We start from the raw sequence: 26,812 nt of genomic DNA on the forward strand, positions 1-26,812 counted from the left end.
GTTCTGATTTAATATTTAGATCTTTGATCCATTTTGATTTTATTTTAGTACCTAGAGATATAGTTTCAATACTCTATAGAGGTACAGATTCAGTATTCTGCATGTGGATAGCCAGTTTTCTCAGCACCATTTATTAAAGGAACTATCTTATCTCCACCATGTTTTGGCCCCTTTGTCAAAAAAACAGATGGCTAAATGTGCCTGAGAGTGTTTTGGTGTCCTCTGTTCTGTTCCATCAGCCTACGTGTATGTTTTTGCACTAGCATTAAAACAAGATGAAACAGACTAGAAAATATCATAGTACATTACATGTAATAAGAGTAACTACTGTTAAAAGTTATGAGTTTTGTTTCATCTATTTAAGGAAAATATTTATATGTATGTGATATAAAATATGTTTCTTAATTATCAAAAAGCTCAAGAAACTATATGGTTTAGAAAGACAACTATGATTTATTGTTATACACCTAGAATAGAGTCACCACTCATTAATTTTTTTTTCTTGTGTTAGGGACTAAGCTTAGGGCTATGCATGTGTTAGCAAAAGCCCTACTGCTAAAGTACACCCTCAGCCCTGCTGCCACTCAATAGGGGTAATACTAGCTACCATGTGTGGAACATTTCTTACACATTGGGAGCTACTCTGAGTGGTTCACATACATTATCTTATTTGATCCTCATCGCAACCCGTAATGTAGATTATTCTACTTTCTTAGATGCAGAGAAATGCACAAGTCAAGCAGTTAGTAAGTACAGGCTTGGACCTTGTCTGTCTGATTCAGTGTTGATATTCTAAACTACTATAATATGTTTCTATTGTGTAAGGAGTGTAGACTGTTTTGTTAATGAAGATTATATGTTGAAATTCAGTCATCAAGCACTTGGCAAATTAATACTTCTGATATATCTGTTTATTGAATATCTTTGTTTGTTTCAAAGAATTCAGCAATTGGATCATAACAAGACTTTTACGGATTGCAGCAACTCCATCCTGTTATGTGTTGCATAGGAAAATCTCTGAAGTTATCTGCTCATTATTATTTCTTTTTAAAAGCAAGAGTCCTGCTATTTTTGGGGTATTCACAAAGGAATTATTACATCTTTTTGAAGACTTCATTTACCTCCACAGAAGAAATGCAATGGGAGAGACTATGGAATGGCCAGTGGTCATTAACCGATTTTTAAGCCACTTAGATAAACACATGGGATATCTACAGCCAGCTCCTTTGCAGCTCATGAGCATGCAAAATTTAGAATTTGTTGAAGTCACCTTGTTAATGGTTCTTAGTCGCATTATTACAACTGTGTTTTTTAGAAGGCAAGAACTCATACTTTGGAGGATAGGTTGTGTTCTCCTAGAATATGGTAATCCAAAAACTAAATCCTTAGCAATGAGCCTTTTAACTGAACTCTTTGAGCTTGGAGGACTACCAGCACAACCAGCCAGCACGTTCTTCAGCTCTTTTCTAGAATTATTAAAGCACCTCGTAGAAATGGACACTGACCAGTTGAAATTATATGAAGCACCATTATCAAAGCTAATAAAGACAATATTCCCCTTTGAAACAGAAGCTTATAAAAATATTGAACCTGTCTATTTAAATATGCTGCTGGAAAAACTCTGTGTCATGTTTGAAGATGGTGTGCTTCTGCAGCTCAAGTCTGATTTGCTAAAAGCAGCGTTGTGTCATTTACTGCAGTATTTCCTTAAATTTGTGCCAGCTGAGTATGAATCTGCCTTACAAGTCAGGAAGGTCTATGTGAGAAATATTTGTAGAGCTATTGTAGATGTTCTTGGAGTTCAAGCAAATGTAGAGGTAAGTAATTTTTAAGATTGTTTGTTAAGTATATATGTTCTTCACTTAAATTTATGCATATATGTGAAGGTGTAATAATGAGAAAATAGAGTATCTTTACTACTAATGTGTTTTGAGGATATGATTTTCACAGTCTAGTATGGCTCCTCCTAGGGATTTTTTATTTTGATTCCAGAGTATTTGTTTATTTAGGTTTTAGTGAACTGCCAGTTGAGTAGATATTTTAAAATACAATTTGTGAAGTATAAGTGTGTTTGTTATATTCTTAATTGAAAGGGGACTAATTATCAACTTTATAGGAGCTTTGATTCCTCATATAGGTTTTATCTTTGATAGGTTATAATCAGTCACTTTAGGAATGCTGTGAATAATTTAGTCATGCCAAATTCTGCCCTTCTTCCTGTTTAGTTTGTGGGAGACAGGTGATATAATAAAATGTACAGATGTGTATTTATTTGATTAGCATTTTAGTTTAATGTCTCTAAATCTTGCTAGATTTATAGTGTAGGAAAAATTAGTAATTCCTTTATAGATTTTTTTCTTTCTAACATGTTAATAGAGAGAAAATAAAATAGAGAGAGAAGCATTTGTCTTCAGCTTTTTGTGACCATAGAACCATCCTTAGTGTATAGACTATGGAATAATATAGATTAACTTGAATGTTTTATTTGCCTTATGAAACCTTGGAAACAGTTTATCTTACTAGAAAACATACCTCCCAGTGATTTCTAATTGCCTATAAATTGTGTAGACGTATTTTCTAAGAGTTAGTTTTTGAAATTATTTTTGTTTTCTTAGTACCTGTTGGGCCCACTTTATGCAGCATTGAAAATGGAAAGTATGGAAATCATTGAGGAGCTCCACTGCCATACTCAGCAGGAAAACCTCAGCAGTAACAGTGATGGAATATCCCCCAAAAGACGGAGACTCAGCTCCTCGCTAAACTCTTCCAAGAGAGCGTCAAAACAGTCTGAAGAGTATGACTTCATTGTTTTTATTTAGCTGTTTAATAAAATTTTACTCACTTTTATAAATCAATTTTAGGCGCCGGGTGGGGTGGCGCATGCCCGTAATCCCAGCACTCAGGAGACAAGAGGATCATTGCAAGTTTGAGGCACAAAAGTGAGCTCAGGGCCAGCCTGAACTGCATAGCAAGCGAGAGCCTGTCTCAAAAAGACAATTAATTAATTAATTAATTAATTTAAGTACTTTGATTTAAACGAACACATATGAAATGTAATATAGTTAAAGGAAAGCTTAAAATATTTCACTGGTTGTTTAGTATGAAACATTTCATGGCTGAATACAGTTACTTTGAATTTTTTTTACATGCCTGTTTTATTTAGCTTTTTAATATATGAAAAGTAGGGGGCCGGGAATATAGCTCAGCACCTGCTTGGCAAGCATGAGGTCCTGAGTTTGATTCCTGGTAACCCCTCCCCAGCAAAAAAAGAAAAAAAAAATCTGAGACTGTGGATCCATCAGTAGTTTTTCCATTGTCAGTAAGTAATGTTTTTTTAATGTAGCCAAAGAATTGCCATATTTAGCCAGCCTGAACATTATTTTACTTGTTTAAATCTATCCTATTGTAGATAGAAATTTATATTACTTGGCATTTTTCTTTCTTCAATATGTTTGGGATTGTGCTTGTTTAGTTTGTTTTTGTTTCTGGTGTTGGGGATTGAACTCAGGGCCTTGCGCATGTTAAGCGCACACTCTACCCCTGAGCTGTACCCTTAGTCATGTGTTTCATGTTTGAACTGAATCTGAATGTTAATATGTTTGTACTGTGGTTGTAATTTATCATAGAATTATAAACGTGGACATGAGCAAGAAGAATATAATATGGAGTGCCCTGAGACAGAAAGCTGAATCCCTTCAGATTTCCCTTGAATCTAGCAATCTAAAGAAACCTGTAATTGAGACATTAGAAGGAATTGCTGTTATATTACAACTGACTGCTTTGTGTACTGTTCACTGTTCTCATGAAAAACTGGACTGGTAAAATAAGTTCTTACATTTTCTGGGTGGGTTTCCTGTAGTGCATTTGGGTTTGTTGTTTTAGTAGACCTCATTATTCGCTTGGTTCTTGGAACCGTAAAACACATACTTTATAATTTTCTGCTTAATGCCTACTGCTGGGCACTATGCTAGGCAGTGTACACATCCTATTTAATCTTTACAACAATCCTAGAGGTAAATACAGTTGTGCCCATTTTACAGATTAGAAATTAAGCCTCCCAAGGCTCTTTTTCGTCTAAAGCCTAAACTGACTTTCCTAGAATACAAAATTAGGAAGTATGGGAACATACGTATAACTGAAAAGTCAGTGTTCTTTTGACATTTCTCCCTGTGATAATAAAAATAGGAGTTTAGAACTTGTTAGATTTTCAGTTTAGTATTCTTAAGATAAATTTTCTATTAGAAGTGCCAAAATGTGATTTCTCTTTGAAGGTTTAATTTTAGTGCCGTGTTTTAGACCAGCATTCCTTCTTAATTTTGTAACACTCATTGTGTATTTTCTGACTCACTGTTAACTAGCCAGTACAGAGTTGTAAAAGAGATTTTAGAGAAAGTGTATTAGTTTCAGTTCCATCAAATTTGAAATTTGAGATAACATGAAAGAATAAATTAGACTGAAGTCTACTCTTGCTCTATTATGAAGAAAGGGTTTACAAGTCAGTTAATAATTACATACACATACCTTCTGTCATTTTTAGCTTTGGTGAAGCCACATTTAAGGATCCTGGGTTAATTTAAATTCCCAGATCATTAAGTGATTTAAGCCAGCATAAAGAGATTAAATCTAAAATAAGAATGCTTTTAATTGACTTGCATGTTTATATAAATTGGTTTAAGCTTATAGGTTAGGTTTTTGTTGTCGTTGTTTATTTAGATGGTGCTGGGGATCAAATCCAGGGCCTTACATGCTCTAGGCAAGTGTTTTAAGTGCTCAACCACTGAACCATATCCCTGGTCCTGTGAGTGAGTTTTGTAATCAGTTTCCTTAGGTTTTACAATAAGATTATGTTTGACTGTAATAAAATTCATCTTAATTCTAATGTCTTTTTTTAAAAATGTACTTCCTATAGCCATGATTTCAAGGATTGTCAATACACATCTAAGAAGAAACCTTCAGTGGTGATAACTTGGATGTCTTTGAATTTTTATACAAAAGTGCTTAAGAGCTGTAGGAATTTGTTAGAATCTGTTCAGAAACCTGAATTGGAGGCAGTCATTGATAATGTGATGAAGATTTATGATGCTTTGATTTATATGCAAGGTAAGTACAAATAAACAGTAGATCAGAGTAACCTTAATCATTGCAGAGATACTTTTTTGCCTAAAGCCTACATGCACAATCATTTAGGATACCAAGAAGTATTTCTTTCCCAGTTAATTCAATTTTTCAGTAATTTCCAAGTTTCAAATTTATATGTGTAATATTTTGATTTATTAGTCTTTAGTCATTTATTTGGCTTCATAGACCTCAGAACATCATTCATGGGCCTAGAAGTGTAGCCCAGTGGTATTGTGCTTAGCATATGCAAGGCCCTGAAGTCAGTCCCCAGCACCACAAAAACGGGGAAGGAGAAAGGGAATCATTTGTGACCCTTTACATTAAGAATCCTGTTTTTTGAATGTGTATTACAAGTTGATGTTTTGGGTGTCTGTGTTTTTATTGAAAAAGACAAAAGTTAGATGTGATTAAGGAAAGGTATAATTGATGTCCTGTTATATATTTCTTTAGTAAAAAGTTCATTTGAAAATCATATTCTGGAAGATTTGTGTGGAATGCTCTCACTTCCATGGATTTATTCCCATTCTGATGATGACTCTTTAAAACTGACCACATTTGCCACTAATCTTTTAACATTAAGCCAGAAGACCTCAGATAGCTACTGTAAGTAGTCCCACAATTGTGTTTTATGTATTTGTTTTGTTTTGACTCATCTCTGTATAGCGTTTCTAACATATTTTTTCATTAATTTAGAGGTGGTATACTCCTAGTACTGTAATTCAGAAAGGAGTTGGATATATAAAAAGTAACAAATCAAAGCCTGCCCCCATCTATCCCATTTCCTTTCTGTAAAAATTGTGAAATATATTCTTATATATCTTTATCCTCATTTTAGAAACTTATGGAAATATTTGCAAAGTACAAAAAGAAAATGTACAATAATAATACACCAACCACTCTTACACAAACCCACTGTAAGAAATAACAGTGTCAGAGAAATAACAGATGTCCATTGATCGTCCCTTCTCAATTTGATTTCCTTCATTCTTTCCCCAGAGATAACTATCATTCTGAATTTGGCATTTACTATTCTGATGACTGCTTTATTACTTTTAACATATGTGTATTTTATCCTTAAATAATACATACAATTGTCTTTCTTTTTACACCTTTATTGGTCAACATTATCTTCATGGGACTTATCTATGGTGATGCTTATAATTCTGATACTTTATTTAAACTTTTGAATAGTAGTCGATGATATAGATAGACACCTGTTGTTTCTTGTGTTGATGGACAATCAAATTGTTTCCGGTTGTTCAGAATCACAAGTAAAATTATAATTGTTAAAAATAGTGTTTTTTGTTTTTGTTTTTGTTTCTTTGTTTGTTTTTGTTTTTTTCCAGTACTGGGAATCGAACTCATGACCTTGCACTTGCCAGGCAGGCACTGCCGCTGAGCTAAATCCCCAGCTCCAAAAATAGACAGTATTATGATACAACAAGACCTACTGATTCAGAATCTGCATTTTAATATCAAGAAATTTATGTGCATATTAAAGTTGGAGAAGCACTATTTTAAGATAACAGCCTAGGTGTGGGATTATTAGGTTGTAGGATTTGCACATCCTCATCTCTGTTCTGCTGCTTGAACTCCTGTTAGCATAAGATGTGCATCGCTATTATTCTAGATTGTCACTGATGATACTTGACTTAGTAGGACTTTAAGTTTTTGTTATCTAGAACAAAGAAGAAAATTTCATGAAGGTAACTATTTTAAGACTGTTTGCTGTCTGACGAATGTGATTTTTCAATTTGTATTTCCCTGATGACTTAGTAAGGTTATGCTCAGACCTTTTTCAGTGTACCTGCTATATTTTCCAAAAAGGAGCTTTAAATTAAGTTAGATATTATATGCACTTCAAATGTTACTTGATTTCACAACATCCATACATACAATATGTATAAATATGTGTGTGTATATGCATGTGTGTATAAAAATTAGCACTACTGGGGGCTGGGGATTTAGCTCAGCGGCAAAGCGCCTGCCTGGCAAGCGCAAGGTCGTGAGTTCGGTTCCCGGTACCGGAGAAAAACAAAAAACAAAAACAAACAAACAAAAACAATTAGCACTACTACAAATCTTACTAATAGATTTAATGTCTTCAGCACCACAGGCACAGTCACGATGTGTGTTTCTTCTGACTCTGTTTCCAAGAAGAATATTCCTTGAATGGAGAACAGCAGTTTACAACTGGGCCCTGCAGAGCTCTAGTGAAGTAATACGGGCTAGTTGTGTTAATGGATTTTTTATCTTATTGCAGCAGGAACATTCTTGTAACAGAGTTCCCAAGATCCTTATGTATGTATACAATTTTAATTTGAATATATCACTTAATTAGAAAGATAATTCTCTGGCTGTATTTGTAAAATTATGTTTATTTCTAAATGTACAGAGCAAGTAATGCTTTTAGTTTTGGAATTAAATGTTTTTTTTTCCTTCTGAGCTTTGTCTTTATAGTAGCTTTGTCCTAAATGAAGCAAGTCTAAGACAAAAATTTAGGGAAGAATTAGTGCTTTTTCTTTTTTTCCCTTCAGCGATAAAGTCAAAGATGATTCTGACATTGTCAAGAAAGAATTTGCTTCTATTCTTGGTCAACTTGTCTGTACTCTTGACGGCATGTTTTATTTGACAAGCTCTTTAAGAGAACCTTTCTCTGAAGATGGACATGTAGACCTCTTCTGTAAGACCATAAAAGCCATTTCTCAACACAGATGTGCATCTTCTCAATTAAAAGCTTCCATTTGTAAGCAGTTTCTTTTCCTACTGAAAAAAAAGATATCTAGTCCAGTAAAACTTGGTGAGTGACTGTGATTTAGTTAATATTTCAAAAACTGATTGAAGAGCCATTTATCAAATCAGTGGTGAAATTAGCCTGAAGCCTTAAATAATTATAGCAATTTAAATGGTTGATAGATTGAATGCTTAGTAATGATTATTTGTAAATGGAATGACTGGTATTAGAATGTATCACAAAACTATAAGAAAAGTGGTTTTTGGATTTTCAAAATGCTGTTGTGATTTGATAGCCTAATGGGGCATACCTCATGGTTGGTTTAGTATTGTCAGGCTCAGTATTCTGTGTCCTCTTTAGTAATACCATATACTTTCTTAATATATCCTGTCACCTCTTTGGACCTTCAGAACTTCAAATAGTTAAATTACCTTGTCCAACTGAGGACTGTAGATTGTGTCTTTTTGGCCATTTTGTAATGGTAATGGAATACGAGTTTATTGGAAGGATGATATTCACAGAAATACTTGGCAGATCAATTTGTTTTGGTAGAATGTTGCAAATTATGCTCATATTTTCAAAGCAGTAGATTGTAGGTGGTATCTAGGGCCCTGTCAATCCTGTAATATGAACAGTAAGGCTAAGATTCCCTGAGTTCAACGTTTTTTGAATTAGTAAAACGTGTGTTTAAATCTACGTTGGTATATACAATGTTCTACAAAATCTGAAAAGAACTAGTTATATTATAACTTAAAAATTCTGGAATTTATTTTAGATTTAAATCATTTGTGATGTTATTAAATATAAAGCATGTTTAAATATTAAATATTGCCACATGAGGGAACTGAGACTTATTCGTGGCATGTTACTTATTGACACGTTTTTACCCTACAGCTTGGATGTTTGATGTGTCAAATTTGACAATATAAACTCTCTCTCTTTAGCTTTCATAGACAATCTGCATCATCTTTGTAAGCATCTTGATTTCAGAGGAGATGAAACAGATGTAAAAGCAGTTCTTGGAACTATATTAAACTTAATGGAAGATCCAGACAAGGATGTTAGAGTGGCTTTTAGTGGAAATATCAAGCATATTTTGGAATCCTTGGATTCTGAAGATGGATTTATAAAAGAGGTTGATAATTTTTATTTTGAACATTTGGATTTTCATAAATCTAGCTCTAAAAATTTTTAACCAGTTAATTTTATTATTCTAGCTTTTTGTCTTAAGAATGAAGGAAGCATACACAAATGCCCAAATATCAAGAAATAATGAGTTGAAGGATACCTTGATTCTTACAACAGGTGACATTGGAAGGTATATTTGGCAGTTTTTATATTCTTTCTTATTTATTGTAGTCATTTTTTTAAAATTTGCCTATTAGAAATAGTGCCAGCTGGGGATATAGCTCCCAAATGGTGATAAGAGATATCTGATAAATTAGGAAAAAACATGGAATTTGGTATATATTTTATTTGTAGATTTCCATTGGTTTCTGAGATATTGGTTATGTATATGTGTGTGTGTGTTTGTTTTTTAATTTTAGGGCAGCAAAAGGAGATTTGGTGCCTTTTGCTCTGTTGCATCTATTGCATTGTTTATTATCCAAATCAGCATCTGTCTCTGGAGCAGCATACACAGAAATTAGAGCACTGGCTGCAGCTAAAAGTGTTAAACTACAAAACTTTTTCAGTCAGTATAAGAAACCTATCTGTCAGGTGAGTGTCAGTTTTCACCTTTATTACAGTGGCTCAGGAGGCTAAGGTTGAATTGCTTGATTACAGGAATTTGAGCCAGTGCAGCAGAGTGAGACCCCATTTCAAAAAAAGAGAACATATACTTTTGCCTGCTTTAAAATATTATTTTTTAAATGACATATTTAATTTATTTAAGACAATGAAATCTTGCATTTTATATTTTAGCATTTTGGTCCGAATACATATAAGTAAAAGGGGAAAATCATTTAATCATTAATAGAATTACTACATTATTATTAATCTTTAGGGAGATACCATTTTTCAACCTTTTTAGTGATAGTAAGTTTTTACAACCTGACTTACGGATTTAGCACTTTGTTTCCAGAAAGGTATGCTCAATTAATGGCTAAAAGATTAAACTTTGGTAAAGTACTGGTTTTATCCTGTATTTGTGGTATAATCCTTAGCATGAAATTTGGTATTGTCTTTTTATGATGGCTTAAAAATTATTAAAACTTTTTCCTTGTATGAAAACTAACAAAATCGTTTCTGCTGTAGTTTTTGGTAGAATCCCTCCATTCCAGTCAGATGACAGCGCTTCCAGGTATTCCTTACCAGAACGCTGAGATGCGGAAACAAGACCTCGCTCACCAGAGAGAAATGACTTTAAATACCTTGTCTGAAATTGCCAACGTTTTTGACTTTCCTGACCTCAACCGTTTCCTTACTGTAAGTTGTAATATACACTTGAATTAATTGAAGTTTTCAATTTGATATTTTATTCATTTCATTTAAGTTTTTGTTTTTAAGAAAATCTGACATTAAGGAGCATGTGGATCCCTAGTTTCCAAATATACATTAAAAATTATTTTTAATTGTAGGGGGTTTTTTTGGTCATTTTGAGACAGTGTTTCACTATGCAATTCAGGGTGGCCTTGGACTCAGTTTGTAGCCTAGGCTGGCCTTGAACTCACAGTGATCTTCCTGCCTCAGCTTCCTGAGTGCTGCTATCACAGGCATGTACCACTACGCCTGGTTATACATTTTTAAATTTTAGCATAAGATTATTTATATTATAAAAATTAAGTTGATGCTGATTTTTAATTATTCTATACAGAAATTAATTCAGTAAACTGAGTTTTTATGCCATTAGTACTGTGATTGGGTCCATTGGTAGTTCAGACTAATATTATTTAAGGAGCTAGAGTAATAAATACATAATTAGTGGAATAGGGGATCTGATTTGAATACAAATTACTGACTTTGTAGTATGGAATGGTTTAGGAAGTCTGAAATTCATTGAAGCTGAGCTTTAAAAGATGATGGAGGAGGTTATTTTCTTTACCATGTCTTTGAAACAAAGATTATGTGTTAAGGATCACAAAAGCATTCTTTTTTTTTTTTTTCCTCACAAAAGTATTCATATCTTTTATTAATTCATTTCACTCTGGGAATCCAAAGGCACAGATATTTATTGCAGTGTTATCCAAGTAACAAAGCAAAAACAAAACCCTGAAAAGAAACTAAATGTCTAATTTTAGGTCATAAACTATTATCTAACCATTTTAATGAAATAATTAGGACTTTGTAAAAACTTTCCATATTAAATTGAAAGGCATAACACTAGTAAGGTGTGTTTCTGAAGCCAGCCTGGGTCTTTTTCATTATTATATCTCCAGTGCTTATGGCAGTGACTGACTTGTAGTAAGTGTTCATAAGGTGTATGTAGAATGAATAAATTAAAGGCCAACCATTTTATCTTTGGATTTTATATATATTTTATGAACAAGATCTCAAGGGAAATGAACCAAAATGAAAATAGAGTTGTTACAATATTTGGATGTTAGATGTGTTAAAAGGTTTTCTTTCATATCGCAGCATTAACTACTTTAAATTTGCGTTTATGATTCTTCCTGCTTACTCTCTAAAGACCAGTTAAAGAATCCATCAAATTTAGGACTTTTACCTTAAACTATGCATATATATAATATATATGCTTGAGAAATTATTTTCTTTCTCTTTCGTCTTTGATACTGGTTTCACTGTGTAGTTCAGGCTGGGATTCAACTCATTTTGTAGCCCAGACTGGCCTCAACGAGAACACTGTGAGTTCAAGGCCAACCTGAACTACATAGTAAGACCCTGTCTCAAAAAGACAAAAAAAAAAAGAATATTTTTGTGCATAGCTTATGTGAGTATTTTATCACACAGACGTGCATTTTTCAGTAGTTACTGTGTTCTTTTTCAGAGGACATTACAGGTTCTATTGCCTGACCTCGCCGCCAAAGCAAGCCCTGCAGCTTCTGCGCTTATTCGAACTTTAGGAAAACAATTAAATGTCAGTCGTAGAGAGATCTTAATAAATAACTTCAAATACATTTTTTCTCATTTGGTTTGTTCCTGTTCCAAAGATGAATTAGAACGTGCCCTTCATTATCTGAAGGTAATTGAATATTTGTTTGTTTTGTTTGTTTAAATTAGCATTGTGGGAAAGCTAGTATTCTAACAGAAAGGAAAATAATTTATAACCTATCCTAGAATATAAGTTTAAATGTTATGTTAATTAATTTTTGTCCTGGGAGCATATGAAGCAGAATTCTTCTTTTTATATTTCTTTGATCATTTCACCATAGTGGGATAGAACAGTCATCTTTTCATGGATGAGGTTCTTAGCTAATTTCATTTTAGCATTTTTGATTGAGTTATAAACTTACTGATGCTACACAAGTAAATATATCTATAGAAAGAGACAGCCACCTTCAACTATAACATGTCTGTGTTTAGTATTTAGTGCTCTGATTACAATTTGGCCTAGTTTCTTGCTACTTTTGAAATTTAAAATGTCTTATTACCAAAGTGAATATGAGACTATGGGGGAACAGAGAAACCTTTGAGAAATACACGTATAACTTTATTTTTTTCTTTTATGTTAATTTAGTTTACTTTTCATAATATGCCAATAGCAGATCAGATCTCTTTTTTTTTTGTTTTTTTGGTTTTTGATTTTTGGTTTTTTGGTTTTTTCCCGGTACCAGGAATTGAACTCATGACGTCGTGCTTGCCAGGCAGGCACTGTGCCGCTGAGCTAAATCCTCAGCCCCTGCAGATCTCTTTCTACATGAGAGTTATTAAATACTGATTGTATTGTATTGTTTATCTTGAGAAAGTAAATCTGTGTATTGTGGAGGTAGAATGATAAGAATAAATGTTTATAAGGTATATACTGTATATCAAAAACTTCTGTATCTGTGTAACCGTATGAATTACATCACTTAATCCTTGCAGTTACTTAGTGAGATAAGATTGAATATCTCTTATCCATAAAGCTTTGGACCAGATTTCCGACTTTTTCAGATTTTGGAATATTTATATATACATAATGAGATGTCTTGAGAGTAATGAGATAACTTGATCATGTTAGGTCAGCTCTCAAAATGTGTTGAAATTTTGGATTAGGGATACTTAGCCTCTATTACTATTTGTTTTATAGATGAAGAAACTAAAGAGAGGTTAGAATAGGTGACTTGTCCAAGTACCAACTTAACTATTAAGTGAAAGAAGTAGAATTTAAGCAATCTGACCAGAAAAACTCACCTTAGACACTACCCTATTTCCTCTCAAGAGTTTGGGTGTCTATAAATATGGAGTTGATGATGGATTAAAACCTTAGACAAGACTAGGACTTGCCTTTTAAATTTTATTTCAAGATAAAGTCTGATCACTTCTGTTACATATAACCCATGGTAGACCTAGGAGAGAACAAATTAGAATCCTATTTCAGTGTCTTTCCTTAATATTATTAGTAAATTCTGCAACCTATTCTAAAGCTCCTGATTTATTAATGGCATGTTAAAAATCAACATATTTATTTTCAAGTTGTTAATAGGAAGGAAAAAGAAATGCATATTCTTTTTTTAAAATGTCTTTGGGTTAGAATGAAACAGAAATTGAACTGGGAAGCCTATTGAGACAGGATTTCCAAGGATTGCATAATGAATTACTACTACGCATTGGAGAACATTATCAACAAGTTTTCAATGGTTTGTCAATACTTGCCTCATTCGCGTCTAGTGATGATCCATATCAGGGCCCAAGAGATATCACGTCACCCGAACTGATGGTAAGGAACTTGCATGGTGGATTTTATCATTTTTCTCCTTGTTTGTGACCTAATTATTAAATTGAAGAAACTTTTTTTTCTTTCATTTTCTAGCTGCTAGATATTTCTTTAAATCTTTAGTTGGGATTTTTATTTTGAAAAATGTTTAAGTTGCATGGTCACAGTAAAACATTAGCTTTGGAAAATGTGGATTTTTTCAAGTGATTTTGAGAATTGTTTTTCACTGAGTAAAAAATGGTGTTTTTCCTTAGTTTTTAATTGTATATTAAGTTTGTAGTCATCACACACATCCCCATGACCCGTCTTCGACAAAGCAAACTGATCAGTTCTAACCATAGTGTTTAACCCATTTTTGGGTTGAAGGGAAGTTAGATGGTATGTTATCCTTTTTAAACATCCTATACTATCAGTGTGTATCTGAAATCATAGGACTATTTTCCCTTTTCATCTAAAAAATTATAAATCTTTTTTTTCCATTTTAATTCCCCTTGTTCCTTAAAAAATCTCAAGGGGCTACCAATAAAATATCTTCAGAGAGTTTTCTATACTTGTTTTCTCACTTCCCATTAAATGAACCCATCACAGTTTGACTTTGTCCTCACTGTTCTGCAGTTCTTCTTTGTTGGGGCTGTGCTGTTAAGTTTAGTAGTCACTTCTTTGTCCTCGTCTTATTCAACTTCTCACTAGTATTCAGCACAGTTCATCATCCTTTGCTATGTGGCATTTGTGTTCCACATTAGCTTGATTTTCTTTTTGTTTCACTGTGGACTCAATGTTTTTTAGGTCTTTTTTATTGGCTTTGTCCTTTATCTACTTTCTCCTCTAAAATGTTAGAGTGACTTACTACTGGCTCTTTTTTCCTATCATCAGTCTTTTTTTAAAGAGATCTCCTTTGACCCTTTAATACATTATACAGAATCTGCCCAAGAAATGTATATGCACTTCAGCAGTTCACCATACTAATAAATGTCTGGAAGCTAATAGCCACCACTTGAGCACCTCTTATAATTATAGAGGCCAAAGTAACTTGTATTAATCTCACAGTGTCTCAATGAATTTAGTATTAAATTATTTATAAACGCTTTTTTTCTGATGTATACATTTTTTTTGGTGGACTTTATATATTTTGACAATTTCATATTGAAATTTCAGTCTAGACCTCCTTTGAGCTTGGAACTTTTGAGTTTATATAGGTTAGATCTTGGGAGGAAATGGATGGATGCGCACAAATGAAGTGAAAATGAGTTAATGAAGGGGCTATTTCTGTTGTCATGGGCAAGGCTAAGGTAGGCAGCAAGGAATGTGAAGGATCCCCGGGACTGTAAACAGCAGGTAAGTTAAATATTGTCCTGGAAAGAAAAGGAAATCAAGACACCAGCACCTGTTTGAGAGTTACAGCCATGAGATAGGGCCTCCCCCCCATTACTGTAGAGGGATACAGCTCCTGCTAGAAGACCTCAAAACAAAGAAGGAGCAGGAAATATACGTATCACATTCTCTCTTCCTACTTTCTGTTTTTCTGTTGGTGTTGCATCCTGTTGACAGAATTCGGTGGGATGCGAAGGGTAGGCATTCTAAGTGATACAGTTTAGCCAGCCCCTCAGGCACAGAGCAGGACAAAAGAGGGCAGAGAAGGGATCTGAGCATAATAAGAGAGGATGGCAAATAATTTTTTTTTTTTTTTTTTTTGTGTTGGGAATCCAACTCAGGACCTTGCACGTGCCAGGCAGGCGCTTGTGATACTGAGCTGTATCCCCGGCCCCTAAGGATGGCAAATAGAGACTATCCAAGATGATTTTGATCATGTTTGCTCACCTGCATTGTAAACACCTAAACAAATTGAAACATGGCATATCCATTAGGGTTCTTTATGGTCCTCTGTGCTCAGTGGTAGAGTGCATGTTTACCATACACGAGGCTCTGGGTTCAACCTATAACACAAAAAAGGAAGGAAGGAAGCATTATTTTCCCTCTCTGTGCCCCAGTCTTCCCTATCTCCGGAAATTACAAACTGTACCATTATTTACCTACTTGATTTATTCAGAACCTGGGAGGTATTCATGAGCATTGTATTTAAGAATCACAGTGGGGAGCTATTCAGTTAGTGAACTGTGGCCTATTTTGCCAAAGCTGAGTCTCAATCTAAGTCAGAAGTTTACAAAACAAAAATGTAATTTTGGGCTTGAAAAACATGATTTTCTGTGCTTGCCTAGAGAAAAGTTTATCCCAACATCTAGAGAGACATGTATACATTGAGCTCCTCTCCTCTGTACACAACTTCCTGTTCTTCTCTTCTTGGCAGTGCCTATAGCCTGGAGATGCCCAAATTAGATGTCTCGACATCAACCCATGCAACTTTCTTCTAGACTTGGAAAATACTTCAATTGCTATTTATTCTTAGTTTCTTTGCTTGCCATTTTTCCTGCCTGAATATAAGATTTTAAAAAAGAAATTATTGCCAGACGTGGTCGTGCACACCTGTAATCTCGGCACTGGGGAGGCTGAGGCAGGAGGATCATTGCGAGTTCGAGGCCAGTCTGGGCTACAAAGTGATCTCAAGGCCAGCCTGAACTGCGTAGTGAGACCCTGTCTCAAAAAGACCAAAAAAAAAAAAAAAGGAATTATTATATATAGAGTAGTCACATTCATAGTTTATTTTTTATTGTTTTGAATTAAGTTTATTGGTACCTTGTAGCTATACATGATCATGGTCATGATCATGTACCTGTACATGGTATATCTTCTTTTTTTCCCATTCCTCTCCTCTCCCTTCAACTCATTCCCCCTTTATCACAGTTTATAATAAAACAGTAAAAAGTTAAAATTAATTCATTTTAATATATATGTGCAAAGCACATTATCTTATTTAATCTCTAATGCAACTGTATGCAGTTATGTGCTTTCTGTGCTTTCATGTTCTCATTTTGGAAATTCAAAGGGGCTAAGTAAGATTATCTAAGATTACATACTCATAAAGGACAAAATTGGAGTTGAATGACATGGTGCACACCTATAATCCCAGCATTCTGGAAGGCTAAGACAGGAGGATGACAAGTTTGAACCTAGCCTTGGGCAACTTAGTGATTTAGTGAGATCTGTAGCTCAGTAAGGTGGCCCTGGGTTCAATCCTCATGTCAAAATTGAACTTCCACCCAGATTTGGCCGATTTAAAGCTTATTCCCACTCCTTTAGATCCTTTTATCAAGAAAGAATTAACAATTCCCTGAGTTCAATCTTCGTTACTGAAAAAAAAGGAAAAAGAACAGAAAACAAAGCATTAACTCTTCACTTTGTGAGGCCTAAAGTGGCATGGTCAGTGACAGCTTGCCTGCAGTTATTAATCCCAGTGGATTTGTACCATGTTACCGTTATTACCTCAGAGGATATTGATCCCTAAGTCAGACCATTGTTTGATATTGTTTTGACTTTTCTTTAATCTAGTGCTTTTTTTTTTTTTTTTTTTTTTTAACGTAGCTCTAAACGGTATAAAATAAGGACAGTTGTCTTTCCTATTGTTTTTTTCCATCTTCACTCCAGTGTGGATTCTGATGTAGAACATATCCTACCCCAGCTCAGTCTGTCATTTAAAAGCTCACAATTTTCTCATTGCGCTGTATTGTTTTTATCATGTCTTACCTTGAGGGCTATAATTCAGCTTCATTAACTTCTTTAAATACTCGATATGAAAATACATACTTTTGGAGAAACTTAATTCATACATATTTATTTCCTATTTTCTAGTTGGGTAACATGTAAATGATATTAATTAAATAATGGAATTGTCATTTTTAGAAGTTTGGTCTATGTAAAACTTACGTAGTATCTTTTTATTGTTTGTTTTCCCTTACTTAGGCTGACTATTTACAACCCAAGTTGTTGGGCATTTTGGCTTTTTTTAACATGCAGTTATTGAGCTCCAGTGTTGGCATTGAAGATAAGAAAATGGTAAGTTGAGTTCCAAAGAGCTAGAATAGAATTCATGTAGAACATGCAGGAGATATGATTTCTGCTTCTATCTACAAACACTAGAAGAACAAAATTAATCAAATATTTAATATATATCATTGAATACTTTCCTAAGCTTTTGCGAGTTTTCTCCTTTTTTTTCAATTGATGCCTTTTTTATTTTAAAGAGAAAAGAACAAAAACAAAACACAAAAACTAAAAATGATGATAGGAAAAAAGGTGATAGGAAATAACGATGGTTGTTGTATTACTTATTGTTATCTTCAAAGTAGTTGCTCAGATTACCAGATATAGGTATGCAAGACTGATCAAACAATTAAACATTAACTGTTCATTTCAATAAACCAAGAGAAATAGAGTAGTAAAATTATCTTACCATCATGTGTGTGTATGTATGTATATGTGTTTGCATGCCTTTCTTCTTTCTTTCTTTTCTTCTTTCCCTCATCCCAGTTGTTCTTCCCTATTAGGCAGTTTCTTCCCCTTTCATAATATCTTTTTTTTTTTTTGTCTTTTTGAGACAGGGTCTCACTATGCAGTTCAGGCTGGCCTTGAGCTCACTTTGTAGCCCAGGCTAGTCTCCAACTCACAACGGTCCTCCTGCCTCAGCCTCCTAAGTGCTGGGATTACAGGTGTGTGCCACCATGTCTGGCTGCACAATATCTATTGTACCTTTCAATTTTATTTACTTTTTCAGGTTCTTACACTAGGGAGGCAACACAGTGTTTATACATACGGGTGTGATTTATTTCGCTTATGAGTATGGTCTCCAGTTGCATCCATTTACCTATAAAAGCCTCAAGATTATCTTTCATTATAACTGACTAATATTCCATTGTATAGAAATACCACATTCTTTTTATTCACTTCTCAGTTGATGGGCATTTACAGTGATATATGTGCACCCATGTTCATAGCAGCACAATTTATCATAGCAAAATTTTGAAGTTTTCTTAACTGTTAATCACTGTAAGTCATTCCATTTACTTCAAAATTTTTACAGTGCTCTTAAATTCCAATGATTTTAGTCTCTGGGCATGGTGGCACACATATGTAATCCCAGCACTTGGGAGGCTGAGGCAGGAGGATCACTGTAAGTTCAAGGCCAGCTTGGGCTACAAAGTGAGTTCAAGGACAACCTGAGCTACATAGCAAGACGCTATCTCAGGAAAAAAAATCAAATGATTTCAATTCAGTTCAATTTATGTTTGTGTTGAATAGCAGCTTGAGATAGATACGAAGAAAATTAAACATTATGTATCATATCCTAATAAATTTGAAAATTTACTCTTCTAGAGGACCAATGGGTCAAAATACCAAATCACTTTCAAGGGTAACAAAAAGCAGAATTCAGCTTGTGTTTTTCAAATTCTTAATTACCACATAAGTTGATAAATTGAACTGGCCCACACTTACTAGACTCTTTGTATTATCTGCAAATAGATGGTACCCTGGTATTTGGTTACACAGTACTTGATCTTAGGGCTCACCTGCTTCTGGCAACTTCTTTATAAGCTTTGTTTTAAAGTATTATGTACTTTACAGGCCTTGAATAGTTTGATGTCTTTGATGACGTTGATGGGCCCCAAACATGTCAGTTCTGTGAGGGTGAAAATGATGACGACACTGAGAACTGGGCTTCGATTCAAGGATGACTTTCCTGAATTATGTTGCAGGTAAATGGCTGCCTGAGGTTTTTTATATTTCCTAATAGCACTAACTTGAATTCTTATCTCTTTGAGGGGAAATAAGGTTCAAACCATTAAATGGTAGAAAGGCTATTTGTGTTGACAAGGGATTATATTTACTTCTTTAAAAATATTCCTGGAATATTGGGAAATAGAAGCATTATGAGTGGACCCCTATGTCCATGTTCTGTACCTCATCAGCAATCACCGATATTGCTAATTTTATTTTATGTATTCACCCTCCAACTTTTAGGTGGAGTATTTTATTTTATTTTGTTTGTTTGTTTGTTTTTTGAGACAGGGTCTCACTATGCAGTTCAGGTTGGCCTTGAGCTCACTTTGTATCCAGGCTGGTCTTGAACTCGCATCAATCCTGCCTCAGCCTCCCAAGTACTGGGATTACAGGTGTGTGCGACCACACACTTGGCTAGGTGGAGTATTTTAAAGGAAATACCCAACTCACATCATTATCCAAATATATCTAATGGATAAAGATATTTAAAAATAACCATCATAAACCATTTTACTTTGCAGAATTAGTGAGAATACTTGACATGAGCTAAAACTCAGACTATATTCACATTTCTTCCAGTTGTCTCAAAAGGTATTTTTCCCAAAGCAAGTTGGTTTATTTGAATCCAAGTCTAAATAAGGTATACTGTATACACACATTTGGTCTTTGGCTTAAGGATCTCTTATAAGAAGAATTCTTTTAATTCCCTTTTTATACATCTGTATTCTTTCATTCCCTTAAAATTTTGGCACATAGAATTTGGCTGATTACTGATTTCAGTTTTTTTTTCTTCCTTCCTTCCAGTATTTCCATATAAATTAGGAGGTTGGATACAGATACTTGATGAGGTTTGTTTTTTTTAAATGAAAAAAAATCCTTCATGTTGAGGCTTTGTTCTTGTGTTGTCTCCCAGTGTCAGCCGCATTCGCTCTGGCTGTCCACTTTTCGTGTTGCTGATACTAGTCAGTAGGATTGGATATTATCAGTGTGAATCCCTCCACTATAAAATTCCACTAATAGTTCGTCTAAAGGTTTTATTATTAATTAATGACCATTCCCTAAATTACTTCTTTACAAGTGAGATTATTCTTAAAATAAACCAAAGAAAACTCACTAAAAATTGATTTATTTAGAAACAGTTCATACAGGAAAAGCAATTTATATATGATAGGCATGACAAATACTTGAGTATTTCCCTTTATCAATTTTCAAAATATACATTATGTGCCCTACCAACATCCAGTGAAAGCTTTGCTTTTTTTTATTCTTTTAATCACATAAACTATGGTCTGATAAATTTTAATCCATTATAATCACTTTTTTTTGTAACCAAAAATAGTGTCTCTTCCTGTTGACATGGCTTTTGATTTGACACTATTAATTCTGTAGATTCTCTGCTTTCTAGCATGATAAGAGGTCCTACATTCGTCTTGTACATTTCTATCCCTAGCCCAGAATCAGTAATTTCTTAAGGAGCTCTGGCTGTAGGTCCTTTGAGCACAGATTAATTCCCCATCTGCCACTCATTTGGCCTACCCATTGCTATTAAACTGTCGTTGCTTATAAATTTTAAGTGAATAGTGCAACTAGAATATTTGTCTCTTTTATAAAGAAAAATCATGGATTATATATTTCTGATTCAAGTGAGAGATTACATTTTACTTTTAATGGTTTTGTATTTTATTTTCTATATACTCTGTCTTTTTTCTTAGTGATTTACAATTACACATTGACTTATTTTTTTCTTCCTGTCCATATATATGATGCTTAAAGTGACGATTTCAAAGCTACCACTAATAGTAAGACTGCTGAATGCAATCTCAGCTTCTTGGAGATCCTTTTTGTCCTTTACAATGCGTCCTGTTAAAAATACATAGTCAGAATAATGTGTTCTAAAGTCCTGGGAAGTAATTACTTTCTGTGCGCATATGCCGCCAGCTTGATAGTTAGTTTCAGTTTTTTAAAAATGTTTTAGGGGTAAAGCCAGGTGCAGTGGATGTAATTCCAGCCTGTTGGAGGCTGAAGTGAGAGGATTGCGAGTTCAGGGCCAGCTAGGGGAATTCAGGGATGTCTCAAAAAGAGAAGAAAAAAAATTAGGAGTTGATTTCCTCCTATATTTTGTTTAGCTTAATAATCATATAAACATTTGTATGGCCTCAAATTCAAACCTGTGTAACAAGTTATACTCAAGGAAATGTAGCTTCTATTCCCGACCCCTACAGGTATTCTTTTCAATTAATTTTTATACATCCTTGCTTTTTAAAAGCACAGATGCTTCTTCTTGACTTTGTTTGTAGGGGTTAAATTCCTGATGAACCTGTTGTAAGTTGAAAATAATCACAAATTGAAAATTTTTTTAATGTACCTAACCTACCAGATATCATAGCTTATTGTAACCTAACTCAAATGAACTCAGAAAACTTACATTGTCCTACAGTTGGGCAAATCATCTAGCACAAAGCCTATTTTATAGTAAAGTCTTGAATATCTCATATAACTTATTGACTGTATGCAATGTAGAGTATGGTATCTGTTGTTTACCCTCATGATTGCATGGCTGATTAGAAACTGGCTTATGCTACTGCGAGCATCATCCAAGTGGGTTGTACTATGTGCTGTTACCTTAGAGAAAGATGCACGAATTGTGTGTAACATTTACTCATGGTACAGTTGAAGCAAAATCTTTAAACTGAATAGTCGTTAGTCAGAGACAATCTGCACATGCACACACACTCACACATCAGATTTCTTTTCCTTTTTTGGCTTTTTGAGACAAGATCTTACCGTGTATTCCAGGCTGGCCTTCAACTCCACTGTGGAGCCCAGGCTGGCCTCAAATTCGTGGCAGCCCTCTTTCCTCAGCCTCCCAAGTGCTGGGTTTGTAGGTGTGTGTGCTACTAAGCCTGATGTACATCAGACTTCTTAAAAAATTAATCTTGCTCCAGAACACTGGTTTTCGTCTTGTTTTTTTGACTTAATATAATTTGGAGACTGCAGTGGTTGAACGTATAATACTTATTTTTATGTTATTTTTAAAAGCTGCTGTGTAATCTGCTATATACATATATATCTGTGCTGCTATGTAATCTTATAGGTAGACAGATAGATATCATTTTTTCTTCAACTTGAAAATAATAAAAATAGTACAACTTAATTTTATTTCTTTTTTACGTAGAGCTTGGGACTGCTTTGTCCGCTCCCTGGAGCATGCTTGTCTAGGCTCCCTTCTCAGTCATGTAATAGTAGCTTTGTTACCACTCATACAAATCCAACCTAAAGAAACTGCAGCCATCTTTCACTACCTCATCATTGAAAACAGGTATTGTAACTGAAACTCATACTAAAATTGACAACTATTTTTACTGTATTTTAATGTCTTAAAGTTTTAGAATTACTGCTAGTAATATGAAACTATTCACTTTTTTAATTTAGAGTTCATCAGTAAATTAAAATTAGTATGTAATTATATATAGAATTGATACTGTTTCTGTTGCATTGATTTAAAACTCATTTAAAATTATTTTTCTTTAAATCTGACAAGGTAAAGTTAAATTTACCTTCGTTTTCACAGTTAAAAGACAAATCAAAAAGGGCTGGGGATATATCACAGTGGTAGAACACTTCCCTAGCATACATAAGGCCCAGGGTTCAACACCCAGTACTGGAACAACAACAAAAACCTTTTTGCCAGGGGTGGTGGCGCATGCCTGTAATCCCAGCACTCGGGAGGCTGAGCCAGGAGGATCACTGTGAGCTCTAGGCCAGCCTGGAATACAAAGGGAGTTCAAGCCCAGCCTGAACTGCACAGCAAGACCCTGTCTCAAAAAGACAAAAGACAAAAAAAAAAGAAGAATCAAATAGCATGAGAAAGGTTGAGGGGTATAGCTATCTATTTTGTGTACCTTACCTTCTTTGAAACTCTTATAACTCCCTTGTATTAACTTTTGAACCAGCCTCCCTTACTTTAGCTTTTAGTATATTTCTTAATTTTGTTCTAGAATGCCTTTTAAAAACATCTCTTACAAGGCATGATGGCTTGCACCTATAATCTGAGCACTTGGGAGGCTGAGGCAGGTGGATCTCTGGGAGTTTAAGGCCAGCCTGCGCTAAAAAGTGAGACCTTGTCTCAAAAAAAGAAAAGAAAGTCTCTTGATCTGTATAATTTCAGTATATAGTGATGTTTTATGGTTTTCTGTTTCTAACTGGTAGATTTCATATTACTTGACATTCAAGGCTTTCTGAAAGCTGGCTACATTTTGTTTTGTTTTGCTTTGTTTGAGACAGGGTCTTGCTATGTAGTGCAGACTGGCCTTGAACTCACTATGTAGCCTATGCTGCCCTCTTAATTCATGGTGATCTTCCCACCTCAGCCTCCAGGGTGTTGGGATCCCAGGCATATGCCACCACGCCTGGGCCCTTTTAACTCCAGATGCTTTTTAGCCTTTACATGAAAATTCTTTTCATTAACTGTTGTATGTTACAGTTTCCTCCTGAAAAGTTAGGATTTAAGTACTTACTAATTATTTACCTGCTCACCCATATGCTATTGCTATTCCTTTTAATCATTTCCACTGACTTTCTAATCAAGGAAAAGACAGAGAATGGAAAAATTTCATTTTATTCATTCAAAATACTTTATTTTGGTCATTTTGTACATATTAGAACAGTGGAATCACCAGTGTAGATCACTTTTCAAATATCCTTAGATTTTTGTACAGATATTCACATCTGTGCTGTTTGTTATAGATAGTGGAATCATTTCTCTGCCTTTTTCAAATCATACATAATAGGAAAAGTCTCTCACTCGGTATTAAACAGAAGACATTAAACTCCCTGCATGAAGAAACTTTTTGACTTTGTTTATTGTTCTTATGTATCTGGCACAGTACTTAGTGCATATTGGTGAATACTAGTTACTTAGTACATATTTGTTGCATGAGTTGATGAAGAGTAGGATTAGAGATACTGCCCTCGTATTTGGACCTACAAATATGAGAGTATTATAGGCAAATTAAAAACTGTACCTGTATAAAGATTAGTTGTACATTTTTCTCTAAAAGTTTTATAAGAATTTGTATTTTGGGGTTAGCTTTGGCTGTCTGTTGGTATACTATAAATCATTCTTAAACTTGAAATAATGAACATTTTTATTTGTTCATAGTTTTGCAGTCTGGGCTGAGCTCAGCTAGTCGTTTCTTCTGCAGGTCTCACCAGAGGTCACTAGTATGCCACATTCAACTGGCAAATAGTCTAGGGTAGGCTTTCCCATCTTTCAGTGTAGTCTCAGAGCCTCTTATCTTCTGTGTCCTGTCCATGTTGATGGCCAGACTTGCATGATGATTCAGAGCTCTGCATCATATAAAAATGGAAGCTGCCATGCTGTCTTTAATGTGTAAGCCTCATGTTGGCACAGTATGTCTTCTGCCACAGTCTATTTGCTAAACAAGTCAAACGCCTACTCATTAAAGAGGGAAGGACCAGATATAGAGTATACTGAGAAGCAAGATTTATTGGAGGCTACCAGTGTAACAGGACTATTGTATGGTGATTTTCTTAGCTTTATTTTTCTGCCACTATTAATTTAGCTGAGCATCCTAGGCACTGTTAGAAAAAATACTTTCCATGTCAGTAATCAGCTATACTTTTAAGTGTAAGTTAAATTGGCCTCAGTTTCAGCTTTTGCTTTTTTTTTTTAGTATTCATATTCTTGGCAAATAATTTTTTCTATTTCAACTAACCATTAGGGATGCTGTGCAAGATTTCCTTCATGAAATATATTTTTTACCTGATCATCCAGAATTAAAAAAGATAAAAGCGGTTCTCCTGGAATATAGAAAGGTATTTTTTAAATTATGGTTTGGAAGATATAGACACAAAATTGTTCACAGTTTCTAATACATTTAGTAAAGATCCTCTGAAATTAAATGTAGGGATAATACAATCACATTGTGTTAGATATTTCCTTGTGATTAGATAATGATTCCATATATCCATAACTTTTGGAGGAAAGGTTTAGCATTTAGATCAAAGATACATAGCATTTGATAGATCAGAAAGCAAATACTGTTCTTGAACCTTTACTATTTACGTCAATAAATCCTTTCAGTTCCAAGAAACAAGTTGCCCAAACTGCATCCTGCCATAAAAAAGCAAGCTGTGGATGATTCTGGCTTTGTTGTGCTGCACATCATGCTATAGTTATGTCGGTCTAAGTGATTCCTAAGCTTTAGAAGGGCAATAATGTATAGTTCCAGCATTCTGAAGGTCAGTGAGCTCTCTGAAATGATGAAAATATGAGTGGTGATCTCATGGCATTTCTGGACAGAAAGTTAGGATACTTGACCTTGGGGATCACATTAAGTAGTGAACGGAAAGAGTTGAATTATTTATATAGTCCGTAGACTTGGTTCAGTGCTGTAATATAGCCCTCTGTAAGCTAGGGGAGGCTTGTATTTTTAATCAGAAAGCATTTGTTTTAGATAAGGAATTTTCTATTTAGTTGGAATAAAATCTTTTTTTAAGTCTAAAGATTTTAGAATGAAATCCTTTTCCTGGAAAATTCCTAATAGTTACATGTACTTTGAGAAGGAAGAGATAGAAATTTTATTTTTTAAAGCTGATGTTATTGGAGTATAGTCTGACTACTTTAGTGGTAAATATACAGGAAATTCAGGCCTTCAGAAATGGTTATAAAGATAATTAATAAGATATATCTCTCTATGCTCTTTTTATAGGAGACCTCTGAGAGTACTGATCTTCAAACAACCCTTCAGCTATCCATGAAAGCAATTCAACATGAAAATGTAGATGTTCGTATTCACGCCCTTACCAGCCTTAAAGAAATTTTGTATAAAAATCAGGTAAATTCACCACCCCACAATAAATGTAATCATTATATATACAAACATGTACTAATAAAAAGGACACATTTTTGAAGTCTGTGCAACTTTAATAATCTAATAAAGACATTCCTAATATAAAAATAACCAGGTATGTTAAGGTGATGGAAAAAAAAGCTATAGGAAGGAAAGGTTAGAGGGTTAAAGAAAAGATAACAGATTGGCATTTTTGAGACACATCAAATGTAATTTTGAGACTCAGTGGAAGACGTAATTTTTCCTAGATTGTCAAATCTAAGAGTCAGTAATCCATGAGAGGGCCATTAGCCTGAATCCTAGAGATTTGCAATTTATTGTTTTCGAAGGGTCATGATTTCATGGTTATATTTAATATTCACTAAATGTTTCTAAGATTCAGATTCATATATTTGTATATCAATAGTTTATATGAGCCTTCAAAATAATTTTTATAGATATCTATCATATTAAAGGTCAGCAATTTTGCTATTTCACTATTTTGACTGAATTAACAGTTTCGATGAAGTTGAGGTTTTAAACTTACTTTTTAAGGAACCACTGAACTTTATTATTTTACTTGGCAACATAATATAGATTATCTCTAACCTTGATGATATG

General features: G+C 34.2%; 1 protein-coding gene across 2 annotated transcripts in view; it reads left to right on the forward strand.

Annotated features, from left to right (window-relative positions):
* Positions 1-26,812, forward strand: part of Atr (ATR serine/threonine kinase) — a 103,278-nt gene that overhangs the window by 15,819 nt on the left and 60,647 nt on the right. For both annotated transcript variants that reach the window (XM_005407741.2, XM_013506249.1), the window contains 18 exons: positions 940-1,817; positions 2,616-2,794; positions 3,627-3,818; positions 4,910-5,100; positions 5,569-5,721; positions 7,227-7,419; positions 7,656-7,918; positions 8,797-8,987; positions 9,070-9,170; positions 9,400-9,571; positions 10,109-10,279; positions 11,799-11,993; positions 13,485-13,670; positions 17,523-17,615; positions 19,182-19,312; positions 22,513-22,656; positions 25,082-25,175; positions 26,072-26,197. In XM_005407741.2, the coding sequence (XP_005407798.1) occupies positions 940-1,817; positions 2,616-2,794; positions 3,627-3,818; positions 4,910-5,100; positions 5,569-5,721; positions 7,227-7,419; positions 7,656-7,918; positions 8,797-8,987; positions 9,070-9,170; positions 9,400-9,571; positions 10,109-10,279; positions 11,799-11,993; positions 13,485-13,670; positions 17,523-17,615; positions 19,182-19,312; positions 22,513-22,656; positions 25,082-25,175; positions 26,072-26,197 (3,653 nt within the window). The remainder of the gene's footprint in view (positions 1-939; positions 1,818-2,615; positions 2,795-3,626; positions 3,819-4,909; positions 5,101-5,568; positions 5,722-7,226; positions 7,420-7,655; positions 7,919-8,796; positions 8,988-9,069; positions 9,171-9,399; positions 9,572-10,108; positions 10,280-11,798; positions 11,994-13,484; positions 13,671-17,522; positions 17,616-19,181; positions 19,313-22,512; positions 22,657-25,081; positions 25,176-26,071; positions 26,198-26,812) is intronic.

The sequence above is a fragment of the Chinchilla lanigera genome, unplaced genomic scaffold (assembly GCF_000276665.1).
Source record: "Chinchilla lanigera isolate Chin_1 unplaced genomic scaffold, ChiLan1.0 scaffold00107, whole genome shotgun sequence".
Lineage (NCBI taxonomy): Eukaryota > Metazoa > Chordata > Mammalia > Rodentia > Chinchillidae > Chinchilla > Chinchilla lanigera.